This window comes from Diplotaxodon limnothrissa, linkage group LG1 (genome assembly GCF_057381915.1).
Source record: "Diplotaxodon limnothrissa isolate DT_005_m linkage group LG1, D_limnothrissa_male_GT1.1, whole genome shotgun sequence".
In the NCBI taxonomy this organism is placed as follows: Eukaryota; Metazoa; Chordata; class Actinopteri; order Cichliformes; family Cichlidae; genus Diplotaxodon; species Diplotaxodon limnothrissa.
In genome coordinates this window covers 15038186-15052904 of record NC_140596.1, presented here as the reverse complement: position 1 = coordinate 15052904, position 14719 = coordinate 15038186, and the positions used below count along the sequence as shown (strand labels likewise).

The window sequence follows — 14719 nt, the reverse complement described above, 5'->3', positions numbered from 1 at the left end:
AGACAGTTTCTTTCTTACTGACCAGGCTGATTGTACAATCTGGTTGTATATTTTCTGCATGTCATGTATTCATTTATTGTATCTGCTTGTTCATTTAGTGAAATTAACTTAACATTATGACACATCAAGTTTGACAAAACCCACTTGCTTTATGATGAGTATACGGAAAAACACACCACACATACACACACAAGGTTAACAGTCCACCAGAAAGGTTAATTTTAGCTGCCGACATGGTAATGAAGCAGCTAAATCATGGGCCAGCTCCCAGGAGCAATTGTGCGTGTGCGTGTGTGTGTGTGTTTCCTGTTTTTACAGCAACTGACATGTCTTAACAGGCTCTTAGCATACAGTTACACCACGCACATAAGCACACCACTTATTGACATGGCGATCCCTTGCCATGCATATTTCTCTTCTCAAGAAGGGCCTCAGGCCAATTATGCGTAAATCAATAAAGTTCCTGTTCTGTTGAGTGGTGTTACAGTGTGAGTGCACGTGTGTATGTGTCTCTGTGTGCATGTCTTGTAGAACAAGACTTTATGGATGTAGGATACATAAAACATCACCATCAGACCCTGATTAGCCACTCACTTTACTTTGTGATCAATAACTTTGTGGGAAGATACACACACACTGAAACAATTGCAAATGCATCAACACAGGTGGACAGGAGACCTCTTTCCTTGAGTCGTTACGTCTGTCTCAGTGTGCGCGCTAATGTTTAGTCATGTGCTTCGGTGTAACTCCGGTGGATTCACAGATGCTGTCTGTTCACTTACAGCAGATGGTAGCTGGCTCTAATGGCCCAGCGTCATGTGTGGAAGATTTATCAGAGCATCTGTATCATGCTCAAGTACACCTTATGAGGAGTACCACTGAATGTGAAGATATTTCTACTACAGAGGTTTTTTCAGGTCATGTTCCTTTCATTCAGCTTGCAAGAGAAAAGCTGGAGACCTTTTTGTTGACTAAAGAAGGTTTCAGTCAACAAACAGTTTGGTGTCCCAAATAGGAAGGGTTTTTATTAATTGTGCTGTAGCCAGTGCTGAGGCACTTCTTTATTAGAAGGGCACATTTTAAGATGTGCACATATGTATAATCCAAGATTGTCTCTGCAGGGGGATACAAGAAGCAGAGCAGAAAGCAATGAGTCAATCCAGATTTTACAGGCTGGGAAAGAGCTCCAATGACGAAAAAAAAAAAGATGAATAAAAAAGTGCTAACCCCCAGCCTCTCCAGCATCTATGACATAAATTTAAAGATTCTAGGTGATTTTCAGAAAAGTTGACCTCTGACCTTGAGGTTGAGGTCACTGAGATTTGAACTCGTCTGAGATTTTTATTAGATCTACCTATAGTGTCAATTAGAAAATCCTAGATGGCATCTTTCTCAATTTATTGTGTTCACAAGATTTTCAGAAAACTTGACCTCTGACCTTGAGGTTAAGGTCACTCTGACTTGAACTTGTTCAAGACTTTTAGTAGCTGCACCTACCAAAATCCTACGCTGCCTCATTCTCAAGTTATCATATTGACAAACGTGGGTGTCCATATGTTTGACGACAATACCCCACCAGCCTTATAAAAACCTCTTTATTTTGGCAGTAGACTTCTAATGGGGTTATTAGTGGTCCAAAAAGTACATAACTGTAGACAACTAACAACAGCATGCAAAAAGAGGCTTTTCCAACAGATGCATTTGAAGTAAAACCAAACAAAAATAAAAAGACGCCAGCAGCTTTTCAGAATTTGTATAATTCTTCTAATTACAACTCCCTACTGATATGCTACCATGTTTTTATAAAGGAATGTAACAGTATTCGCCCAGTGCATGTTAGATTGAGGTCTTAAAGATTATTGTTAAATATTTTTTGTCAAGTGCAAAGATTATTGCTAAACTGAAAGAAGAAAAAAAGTAATCTGATGCAGCAGAAGCTTAACACCCAGTGGAGGAGCAAACGCTATGCAAATTGTTTTGAGATTAAAAAAAAAAAAAATCTGCTAAACGGCATATGCCATTATCATTTCTTATAGTTGAAACAAAAGACATCTTTGGCGTTGGATGAAACAAAACGGTGGCAACAGATGTGGCTGTTAAAAATACATTCAAAAAGTCAACTGGGTACAATAAGCCATATTGAACTGTACTGTATTACAGTCAAGAGAAGTCTTTGGAATCACTTAAAACAAACATTGTCACTGTGTCAACAGATGTAGCCATTAAAAATACATTTAAAAAGTCCACCAATTACAATATGAAGCATCATTCATCACAATAAACACAAGGAATGACTTTTTGAGAATTGTATGAAATGAAAATATTCCCTATGTCAACAGATGTAGCTGTTCAGAATATGTTCAAAAGCTGAATTCCCTAAGCAAGTATTTATAGATGAAAGGTTTTTGTTTTACAACTCTGCGCGCCCATTGTCTATTCACCTAAAGAGATAAACAAAACAAAAAAGACAAAAACATAGCATGAGCAGCAAGCGTAGACACCGTGAGTGAACAGATGGAAAAGTGTGTTGCACGGTCAAGTGCGCCTCTGAGTGCAATATGTATATTTCAGAGTGATTCATGTTCCTCTGCTGCTATGTGCTATTTGTGTGTGAGTGAAAGAGCCCAGCAGATAGCAAGTGAAAGATGGACAGGGGGGGGGGCTGAGAAAGCAACAGACTATCAAGACAGACAGAAAAAGACATTAAATCAGTATTCTGTGTGTGTCCATGTCACCGTCCACTGATCAATTAGTGCTCATCTAGGCACCAGAGATTTGTGCCTGAGTTATTAAACATAGCTAATTCATCCTACTTCCATAAAGGTTATAAATCCACAGAAGAGCGAGAGGGATTGTATATGTGTTTCTGTAATTCTGTGTGTGTTTGATTCATGGCCAGCAGGAAGTGTGTGCTACGCCACATTTTTCTCCTTGTAATTAACAGTAAATTGTTTTTACTGCCGTGCACCATGAATATCCCCCCTAGTTAACATGACCAATGCTGTCGCCACTCAAGTACCCGATGACTGACTGAGTGCTTTTGGGTGTGTGTGTCTGTTTGTGTGTGCATATGTCAGAGGTTTGTTTTGCAGTTGTTATGCAAACACCACACTATGTAAAATAACTACTATTATACTTTAAAAAGGACAATATTTGGGAACTATCAGTATTTCATTATTGCCGAGAAGCGTGCATTTGTTTATGTCTGTGTGTGTTTTGCATAAATCTTTATGCTCTACCTGCTGGTAAGGTCCATCCAGTGCTTGGCAGACTGGTAATGCAACCTGCTTTTGTGCAGAGTGTAACAGTGAAGTTGTACACGTGATAAGGTTTCAATCCTTTCACTACGTAAACTGGATGGGATGATGGGCCCACTCTATGCAACACCTGCAAAACACAGGGACAAGGAATATAAAAACAGAAACAGAAGAGAACAAAGAGACTATCCCTTTTTTTTTTTGTTTTTAGAAAATCCCTACATTGTGAAAAGTTAGTGAAAATGACCTAATACGAAAGCATTTATCTTCAAAATAAATGTCATTTGCTGTATATTACATTTCTGCCAGGTAAGCTCTTTTTTTTTTTGGTAGGTTGTCCTGGCAATTATTTCCAATTTTATGTGTGAATGTGCTTACCTGACTAATAACCGGAGGGGCATATGGATTGTTGGTCTGTTCGGTTACCAGGTTGACTCGATATTCTGTCACCTGTCCTCTGGCGATGACCCCGTGGTCTTCAGCAGTGCTCCAGGTTACTTTAAGACTGGTAGACGACAGTGCGGACACTTCTGGAGGAGCCATAAACTCTGGCACTGGAAACACATATTGCACCGTTTTCATTATCAGACCTCCATGCCACAGATCAGCTATTTACAGAGAGCACAAAGAGCATAAGCATATCCTAAGCTAACACACAAGTTATTACAGGGTAAAGTAAATCTGATTGCAAGCTAACACTCTAATACACATTGTGACTTTTCAGGGGGTCTGTAGATTAGGCATTTGTCTATCTGTATACAGATTTAATTTCAATGCAGCCAAAATTATGTATAAAGCAGCATTATAAAGGTTTTAATCAGAGACATTTACACCGAGGAAGACCGCAACCTGCTCTCTGAACAACAGCTCTTTCCTGCTAATTTCTTCTTATGTAGCTTACAAACTTGTAACAAACTGAAAACAAAGTCACCAATGCAAAAAAATAATTTTACAGCAGGGTAAATACTTAGCAAATCAGCAATTTGCAGCACAGCAAGTACAGTTTCAAGTGAGGGGGTTTCACTAATTTTTCACTAATTTTCAGTACACTCCTTGCACATGACCATTTTTATAGGAATATTTCTCGTTTCTAACCCACTTAACAATGACCTGATTCAATCATAAAAAGGCACCTAACTGAAGGGATGAACCAGAGTTGTGTCTACACAGGTAGGCAACTTAGCTAAACATAACCCAATATATAAAAAGTATCTTTAGACACTTTGTTACAAGGAGCCTGTCACAAAAGACATAATTTGTCCAATTTCTTTAGTTGAATCTATATAAAAAAAAAAATCTGTGTGTGTGTGTGGGGGGGGCAAGTACATCGTGGTTAGTGCTGAAAATTACAACACAGTGTACTGCTCCCTTTGAGTCAATGTACTGTAGCTCACTCAATAGTCTCTTTTGTCCTCTCCTTGTTTCTCTCTTCTTTATATGACGGTGATCATTCAAATATTTTTTTTTATCTTATTACAACTGGAATTCTGTTTAAATGATTGGATAGGCTATCTTGCTATATATAAAACCCATGAAAAATTATAATCAAGATCAAGCAATATTTTCTTAATTTATACACATACATGTACCTGCTTGTAATAAATAGAATCAGTAGTATTAAAAACATTAACTACCTTAATTAAAAGCCCAAATTACGCTAGCCCATCCAAAATCAGAATCTTGGCGATAAGCCTGGGTTCTGTCATGGTCTGGGGCTGCAATCCAGTCAGTGGTGCTGAATGCAGAAAAGTACCATCAGATTTTGATCAAGCATGCAATACCATCTGGAAAGCCTCTGATTGGCAAACACTTCATTTTTTAGTATGACAATGATCCCAAACACGGCCAATGCTGTAAAAGCATGCCTGCCTAGAAAAACACACAGTGGAATACTATCAGTCATGGACTGGCCTCCCCAGAGCCTGGACCTCAACATTAATGAAGCAGTGTGGGATCATCATGATAGAGAACGGAACAAAAAGCTGCCAACATCCAAAGAAGAACTTTGGAAAGTCCTTCAAGAAGCCTGGAAAGCAATTCCTGAAGTTTGCTTCAAGAAATAACAAGGACGCTTACCTAAGAGAGCTCAGGCTGCTTTGAGAAATAAAGGTGGCCATAGTAAATATTCATTTTCAAGTTTGTTAGACCTGTAACATGTGTTTGAAAGTTTAAATACACTGTTGCATCACTTTCCCAACAAACATGGAGAACACAATACTCCAGGATAACAACGGTCAAAGGTCTGTCCTCCTCAGGATGGTTTTGAAAAATTCATGATTTTGCCTCTCAGACATGCAAGTGGTAACTAACCTTGTTCTGTATTATATCAGTACAAATACAATTCCAAACCGCTTGATATGATGGATATTTTCTGTGCAACTACTGCTTTTTTAGTAATTCATTCATTCATTTGCTGCTTCTTTTATTGTATGTGTAGTGCTGGTGTTTGGTTATAGTTATGTCTTTGTTTGTAAGATTAGGAACAAGTGTTTTATAAATACCTTGGCTTTGTGTTTCTGTTCTTAACAAATCAAGCCCCAACTTATATCACTTGTTATCTAATTTTAGGTTTGCTTCTAAAGTCACTTTTAGGTATTCATTAACAGCCTTTTATGTTTATTAAGCCAACTCTTGAAGTGGCATAGTGATGCAGGGGTTAGCACTGCTGCCTCACATGAACTTCTGTATTCTAACAAAAAGACATATTCAGAGAGGTTAGTGGATATTATGTGGTCTTAATGGATTTAAGTATTTCATAATTCTATGGTTGTGATAGCCACTATTACATGACAGATTAGAGAGAAGGATTCTTTATTCTGCTGTTGATGCCATCTAACTGTGAAATATGCTGTGAAATGTGATTCACGGTAGACATAACCACAGTCATATTCTTTCTTTCTAACTCAGCCCATGTACGCGCACCAACACTGACACACATCCCACATTCAAAATGGTGTTATCATATGCTTGTTATCCAGACACATAGCTTAGAGTGACGTTGGAGGCAATCATTTAGTCCTAATGAGCCATATCATCCCTTTGAAATTCAAATACCTTAATGAGTTTCCCCTCCCCCACACACAGTTTTTCTTTCCTCCTTCCTTCCCTGCTTTCTTTTTCTACAATCTATCTCACAAATACTCACTAATTTTAATATAGTACAAAAGATCATTTAACCAACAGCAATGGCATCTGGTGTGTAGCTACATTTTAACCAAAATGTCACTCAATTCCAATTTGTTTTTAGATCTGGGGTCCATCAGTTATTGACAGGCCTTAATTTAACATCATAAGTTAAAAATTTAACTCATTTAAATTTTAAGCAAGCTCTTTGGAGTGTCTGAATGCGAATCATTTTGTCTGAATATAGGTGTAATACAGAATCGGATTTTTCTGATTCAGCCATGGAAGGCCATGAAAGGAAAACCTAGCTTAAAAAATCCATACTGGACACACCACTGAGTCATTGATGGTTGCCAGCTGGATAAAAGTCAGCCCGTTAACACTGAAATGGAACTGCCATCTTTGGGCAAGCCCCTTTCTGATAATTGCCCAGAAAACATTAACCACTGAAGGCTTTTGTTTCACACAGCTACAGTGCCTAACTACATTTTACTTGGTTATTTCCCTGATTCCTTAACTTACTGTAAATACACCCAGTGAGTAAAAGTCAGCTGTTGAAATCATGAACACGAGATATACAAACCTCCCTCCATGGTGCGTGCTGAGGTCCACCCAGATGTACAACTTCCTGCAATATTGGTGCTTACAACTCTCATCTGGTATGTTGAAAAAGCCTCTAGACCAGTTACATTAGTACTGGTCTCAGGGGGTGACATTAAGCTTTTATTGGCTATGTTGGAACTTAAGGAGACACTTGGATCCAGCCAACCAGAGCTGAAAAACACCCTCTTTTCAATAGCAAGACTCGAAAGGTTCTGTGACTCCACTGGCCCACGGAGAAAGACCTCATACTTTGTGATAACACCTGTACAAAAAGAAAACAAATGTTAAATCAGTCTCTGAGATTACCTCTGATGTCTGCTAAAACAAAAGCTCTTCATCGAAACAATTATTTAGGAAATTAAAGAAGGAAAGCAACAGCTGCAGCTGCAGGGTTTGTTAAGAAAATACTGTCTGCACAGTTTATTTGTGCTCTAACACAACACTTTAGTTATTGTTAGTAATAGTAACAATAGTCCTTTCAAATTCATATCGTGATTACTACAAATGTTGAAGTAAAAAAAACAAACATAGAATACAATTAGTAAATAGTAATGGATGCAATGCAGTTTTGTTGACGACTTGTTGAAATGAAAACAACATTGTGTTAAAATGAGGAGAGAGCACCATGAAAACAAGTATGAAATCTACAAATCCTCTGTGTACGATTAAAGGTTTTCAATTGTTGTGGTTATAAAATAACACTTCAAATGATAGAAATATAAATTATAAATAAAAACAAATACGGTAATGCAAATGTCTGTTTTGGCAGCTTTGTTTGCCCTGAGCTTAACATGCTCTTACTTCTTTCCTTTACTGTTCTTTGATGTCACGTAGGTTTTTATTCTTTATACTTTAAATGATTAGGTATTATGTATTATATAAAAAGTGTAGCTTCTACAACTGCAACAAATTTAGTTTATTAGAAATCTTAACAACAGTTAACTATCCTTAGCCAATCAAACTACTCTCTGGAACTCCTAATAACTTTACTGAAAATCCCTCTGCATCACTAGTAGATCATTAAATGTTGGAAAATAGAAAATCTATAATAGATATATTCATTCTTTAGCAGTATTTACTCTCCAAGTTCATTGAAAAAATTAAAAGCTTATATACAATTATAAAATTAAATAAAAATGAAAAACTTGTGCAAAAAGTAGTGCCAAAAAGCGCCAAAAAGCAGAAGACATGTTACACAGCAAAAAATAAGGTACAAACCCACCATTATGGAGAGGCTCCACATTTGCAAATAAGTACTGAGCAGGTCTTAGCAATACTGCTAACCAGATGCACGTTATGATGTCTGTCCCTCAACTCAATGAGGAAAAACAAAAACTGGTGTAGGCAGATGTGTGCATTTTAAAACTGATCATTTCCACCCGAACACCACTTCAGTTTCTTATTATTTTCACAGAAGCACTGACCACACAGGCAAGAATAGCCGTATTATAAAAGAGTTACTTTAACTTGACTTCTCATTGAATGCTTCACTTTGAATGCACGGAGCTGGGACGACTGAAATGGAGAACTAACATAAAGATTGCCTGATAAGGACAGAGAACAAAATCAAAATGGAGAGGTGAGAAGGATGCTAAATGATTAACTAATGACAATGAAATGACACACAAAACCATATTAAGTGAGCTTTATATGACACTGCGAGGGAAACAGATCAACAGATGGGGAGGGAAAAAAGAGACACAGGCAGAGAGAAACCCAGGTTAGAGGGCTTTGTTTTACACTGAGCCTTAGAGCCAATACAAAGCTCTCTGGATTTACAAAAGGCAGTTCCAGTTCAGTGTGTATTTCTGTGTGTGTGTGTGCATTTGTGTGTGTGTGAGTTGGTTTAAGTTGACTCTCATGTGTCTTGAATGACACAGCCCTGAAGCTTTGCCACTAGGTAAGTGTTTCATGTACAAAATGTGTGTCATTTATTCTACTGTATTATTAATTTTGAAACAGGCATTAACATTATAATGCAATTGTTATTTACTTAAAATAAACAATGTATTCTTAATTGCAAAGCTATAAGCAATTTTTTTCTCTTGGCAGTGAGACCTTCTATGATGCATGGTATGTAGACAGTGATACTGCTGCAGAATGCTAAGGGTTACGTTGGGAGTGACCAGGATGGACAAGAGAAAATCACAGAGAAGAGTTATAGATAAAGTGAAAGAGTACAAGAAGAGAGTTGGTGTGACAGAAGAACAAGGAATAATGTAAAATGGATAAAAAGCAGAAAAGTAAGTATTACACATTAGATGAGATTACCATACGAGTGTGTATATTTGTGGTCATACCATTAGGCTCACTGGGGGGCTCCCAAGAAGCATGCAGAGTATGAGGTCCTATGGCAGTGATTCTAGGAGGGGGCTGGTTTTGTGGGGGGGCAGAGGCTGTCAGAAGAGACAGTGGTGGGCTAGAAGTGCATCCCCCAGAAGAACACGCCTGTTGAAAAGGTTAAACAGTTTTCATTGTTATTTTTTAGTCTGTAAATAATGTAAATATGTAAATATAAATATTTTTAAAAAGTAGTTCAAGCTTACTTTCTATATTATTTTAAAGCTATAGCTACCATCAGCCACAACATTAAAAACACAGATGGGTGAACAACTGTGATGGTTCTGGGAAAGAGTACGGTATATTTAAATAGCAAGCCTTGTGTGGTGGTCCGTAAATGCAGTGTGTAGTAACTACCATGGTGCTCCAACTGATGAACCAGTGACTGTGTCACTGGCATAGAAGTCCCATTGATTCATGTGTGAAGTAAAGGCTGACATAAGTGGTTCAATCTCACAGAGGAACTGCACAAATGACAGAAACCCTTAATACTGGCTAAGACAGAATGGTGTCAGAACGCTGTCCCACTGAAAGCACCGTTACAGGCATGTAAGTATCTTGAAAGAATAATGGAAATGGAAGAAGGTAGCAAAATCGGGGGCCGGTTTCACAATAATAACTGGTTTCTAAGGTTACACCTGTTTCTTGTTTAGTTTAATGCAGACTGCTTCACAAAAACTGATTAACCAGTGACACTCAACATAAAAAGGGAAAAAGGTGCTCCTATTTGAGAGCAAAGAAATGTGAAGCAGATGTAGCAGAGAGCTGCCCCTCCCTGAGCCTGGTTCGGTGGGAGGTGTCTTCCTGTCAAAAGGGAGGTTTTCCCTCCCACTATCGCCAAAGCGCTTGCTCATAGGGGGTAAAATGGGGTTTTCTCTGTTTTCTTTGTATTATTGTACGGTCTTTACATTACAATGTAAAGTGCCTTGAGACAACTGTTGTTGTGATTTGGCACTATTTAAATAAAACTGAATTGAATTGAAAAGTTTTCAAAGGTTTTGTAAAACCAATCCCTAATGACTGGATTCTATGAATACCCCTTCTTGGAAATGTTGTTTTCTGATTGTTTTTTACAGCAGGGTAATAAAATAGGACAAGACAAAGAGTTCAAGGAGTCTAATCATTGGGTGCCTCAACTCCAAAGTTACAGGACCAGTTGCCTGATACAATGGGACATATGGGATTGCATCACAGTTTAGACCTTTTTTGGGAACATGAGGAGGACCTACACCACATTAGTCAGGTGGTTGTAACATTGTCGCTGATTAATACATATCTTTGTACTCAGTTGTGCCATAAACAGTGGACATTTGTCATACCTACCTCTAGTATTACAGTATATTGGGTGAAGGGCTTTAAACCACTTGACACAGCTTCTGTAGATAAGCCTGTGTAGTGAATGGCAGGCTCTGCTTCACTGGATGACTCCATGGAGGATAACACAAACCTATGTGTGACAACAACAGTAATAAGTATTTCTTTTTGTCTGTATTTCTTCATTGCTCACAATCACTCAACATCTTTCAGTTAAAACTAGTGCTGGAACATCACAGAGGCCTACAGGATAAGATGCATACCACGTAAACTGTACGGTCACTGGTTCAAAATAAAGACAGTGATTTAAAGCTATGGAAGCAGGCTGCTGGTGCAAATCACATCCCAGTTTCTCCTACCACATTTGTGACAGCTGAAAATGGTTTGTGCATTTAAAGACTCATATGTTTCTTTTCCATCCTAAGCGGTATGCCTCTAAGTCTTTAACCACACCTCCCTCTTTTCCCCTTTTTACTTACCTCTCCACTGGGCCTGTATCATTTCGTGGTGTGCTCCAGTTAAAGCTAGCACTAGTTGGACCTGGTCTTCCCACAAGATTTAAATGGAGCTGGTCTGCTTCAGGTGGTGCACCTAAAGTTCGATATGAAGCTGATGCACTTGTTGTCGCACCAGCTACATTAGCTGTTAGAAGCCAGTAAGAGTAGTTGGTGAAGGGAGACAGACTAATGTCTTCAAAAGATTCAGGGCCTTAAAATGGAAAGAACAAAGGAATAGGTAGGAAATTAATTTAGGGAGGAGAAAGACCAGAGAATATTTACATGTGTGTGATACGCTGTGTCGATACATACTAAAAGGATAGCGACTTTGGACAGTATGCACTGACTGTCCATCCCTAATGAGTGTGTAGTTGAGTATGTGAGAGTTTGGGGAGTCCGGTGGATGCCAAGAAAGACGAATAGATGAGTAACTGAGTGCATCACCTACTGGTGCAGGCTGCTGGGAGGGTGCTGCCCAGAAAGAGACAAAAACAAGTATATAAATAAACACACAAAATACAAATTAAAACTTAGAAAAAGTACTATGTTAACTTTCACACTGATGTACTGAGGATTACTGGCTGATTACTGGCATGTTGGTGCTCTGATGTGTGTGTTTATTAACACGTAAAACAGACCTTTAGTGCAGCCAAAGTGGTTCCCAGGATCGAAATGACTTGCCCCAAGTTGACATAAATCACATTTATCTCCAGTTACCAACAGCTTACATGCACAGATCCCTGTGTCCGGATGGCACGAACCATTGATGCTCCCCACTGGATCACATGCACAAGGATGGCATCTGTTTATTAAAAAGAGAAGAAAAACAAAGAAATCTCACTTTCTTTTATAACTAAAAAGATATGGTTCACAGTAACATGCAAAGACAAAAAAAATCAATACACAACATAACCACTGGCATAAAAAACCTCTTGATCATTAAAATGATTTTAAGTGACATAATAAAATTCACACTCTGTAGTTTGATAACTGCACAGTAGGAAAAAAAATGTAATTTTGTTAATACTATTGACCGGGTGTGTTTCTGTATTGGGGTGGGGTACAAAAGAAAGCAAAGTGCATTGTTAAATCTAGCTGCAAAAGTTTGCTCAAAGACAACTGGGCATGTGTGAGAATGAAAGGTGGTGGATCTTTTCCCTAACACTGTGAGCGAGACTCTCACTGCCATCTAGCCCACCCACCACCTTATATAGTAGCTGTGAAGCTAACTTTGCCAAAAAAGCTGCATTTCTCCTCAAGTTGTCGAAGTGTGAGCGCTTGTGACTATATGTGTGTGTGTGTGTCTGGCGGTGCATGTGTCTGGGTCAGCAGTGTGGTGTTACCCTCACAGGGGATGGGAAGTGGGTGATCATCCGGCCAGCTACCTCACACCTCAGACCGTGCGCGCGCGTGCACACACACACACACACACACACACACACACACACACACACACACACACTTACAATAGTCTGCTTGCAGGAGGATTTTATGCACACACACATGCACAGCGCTCCAGCAGAGTAAAACTGTACAAACCATGTTACTGTCACACACATACAGACATTATCCATGTGTGCTTTTTTTTTAATTCTACAGCATATTGTACTCATATGTTCTCAGTTGCTCTCCCTCTGTCGACCCCCCCCCCCAAAACTACACACACACGCATGCACGCACGCACGCACGCACGCACACACAACACTACACCTTCTTTATTGCCGTGTGAAAAGCCACAGCTTCATAACGAGCCGCAAATTTGTCCTGTCAACTGGTGCTCCCACAAACACACACGGAGGCACAAATACACACACATACAAATGCCATAGTGACTCGACCTTCACTCCATTCCCAAGGAGAAAGAAAACACCAACATCACACCCAGTCTTTCTTTTTTCATCAGCCTTCAAAGTACCGGATGTGTGCGTTACTGAGAGAGAGAGTATTTAAGAGTACCGGCATATAACATATATCATTCAACCAGATTTTTAACACAGTAAGGTGTTTGTGTAAAAAATAAATAACAGAATAGCAAAAAGAAGTACAATTTATTTAATTTTTGAGAAAATGTTCCAGCAACATGCACAATGTCATTGAGACATTTGTTTACTTTTATGCAACCAGTCTCAAACATGAGACAGGTACATAGGCAGTACCAAAAAAATTTATGGTACCAAATATCTTCGCATCACCATGAGATTCTGCATTTACATATAGTACTTTGCAAAAACCTTGAGCTATACCTAATTTTTTTGTCATTTTTTTAAAGGGGCCTGATTTTTTTGACCATTTAAATTTTTTTCTAGTGCTTTTCAGCAATAGGTTTGCAAACTTTCTGGAGATTTTCCTCTGGATTGTTTCAGTAGAATGTTTTGCAGTTTGTTAAGCCACTATATACTGACCTATGAATCAATAATAAGTTATAAGTTATATTTAACGTTATAACGCCAATTCCATTTTTTTCCACAGTTTTTCAGGGACCAATTTTCAGCAAAAAAGTTGTGCATACAGGTTACACGGCAAGTTCAGACCCTGGAAATTCTGAATTTCGTTTTTTGTTTTGGGTTTTTTGCAACCCCGTGTAACTGCCTTAAATTAGGAAAGAGGTACAACAGTGAGTGTCTGCAGCCATCTGTGAAACACAGTGGAAGCTCTGTGATGCTGTGGAGCTACATTTCAGTCTGGGGTGTTGTGGATATTAATAAAGTGGATGGAATTACAAACACAAAAAAATACGGTCAGATTCTGAAACCACGTGGATTCATTTTTGAGCATGATGATGATCCTTTTGCCTCCCCTGAGCCTGGACTTACTCAACAGCTGGAATCAACATTATTCAAGTAGTGTGCCATAATCCTGACAGAGAATGGAACAAAAGGTAGTGAACATCTAAACAAGAGTTTTGGATTGTTCTTTAAGAATCAAGGGGAACTATTTCTGAAGACTACTTCAAAAAAAAAAAAAAAAATCCAAGAAGTCTTGCTTAAGAGCATCCATATTTAAACACATGTAAAAATACATGTGTTACTTGATATTTATCAAGTGGAGAGACCAGCAGAAGATTAACGAGTAATAACTCATGACTTGGCTAGTCTTTTTTTTCTCTACAAGTGTGATACGGAAAAAAAACAAACAACCAGCAACCAAACAACACCAGTTTAAATGATAATTCTGGATTTTGTTCATTAATGCCGTTTGCAAAATCTGTCTGAGCATCTCTGATTTTCTTTTCGCATCGCTGATATTACCCACTCAACTCACATCACCAACCCTGCTTTTCTCTCTTATGTTTTATTAGTCAAGTCTTTTCTTCCATGTGATTTTCTTTTCAAGTGTCCTTGCAAAGTAAACTCTATTACTGTTGCTTTTCCTCCCTCCATCGTCCGATCCCTCTCTACTGTGAGGAGATCTCAGCCACAGCCTGATCTCATCCTTTAATGTTTTAACACTGGAGAATACAGCAATCAGGCAAGGTCAGCTAACACACACACAAACACATACATACTGGATCACTAGTCAAACAGTTTGCGCACCATCTATCTGCTGTGACACCCTGTCGAGAGGACCGGATGTGCATGTGCGTAC

The 14719-nt window shown here is 38.6% G+C and overlaps 1 protein-coding gene across 1 annotated transcript in view; it reads right to left on the bottom strand.

Moving 5' to 3' along the window:
• Positions 1 to 14719, bottom strand: part of ush2a (Usher syndrome 2A (autosomal recessive, mild)) — a 237806-nt gene that overhangs the window by 163901 nt on the left and 59186 nt on the right. The window contains exons 19-26 of the mRNA XM_085369549.1: positions 11773 to 11936; positions 11447 to 11605; positions 11117 to 11345; positions 10647 to 10770; positions 9284 to 9431; positions 6964 to 7245; positions 3636 to 3811; positions 3240 to 3387 (exon numbers count right to left, since the gene is read on the bottom strand). Coding sequence (XP_085225675.1) covers positions 3240 to 3387; positions 3636 to 3811; positions 6964 to 7245; positions 9284 to 9431; positions 10647 to 10770; positions 11117 to 11345; positions 11447 to 11605; positions 11773 to 11936 — 1430 coding nt within the window. The remainder of the gene's footprint in view (positions 1 to 3239; positions 3388 to 3635; positions 3812 to 6963; positions 7246 to 9283; positions 9432 to 10646; positions 10771 to 11116; positions 11346 to 11446; positions 11606 to 11772; positions 11937 to 14719) is intronic.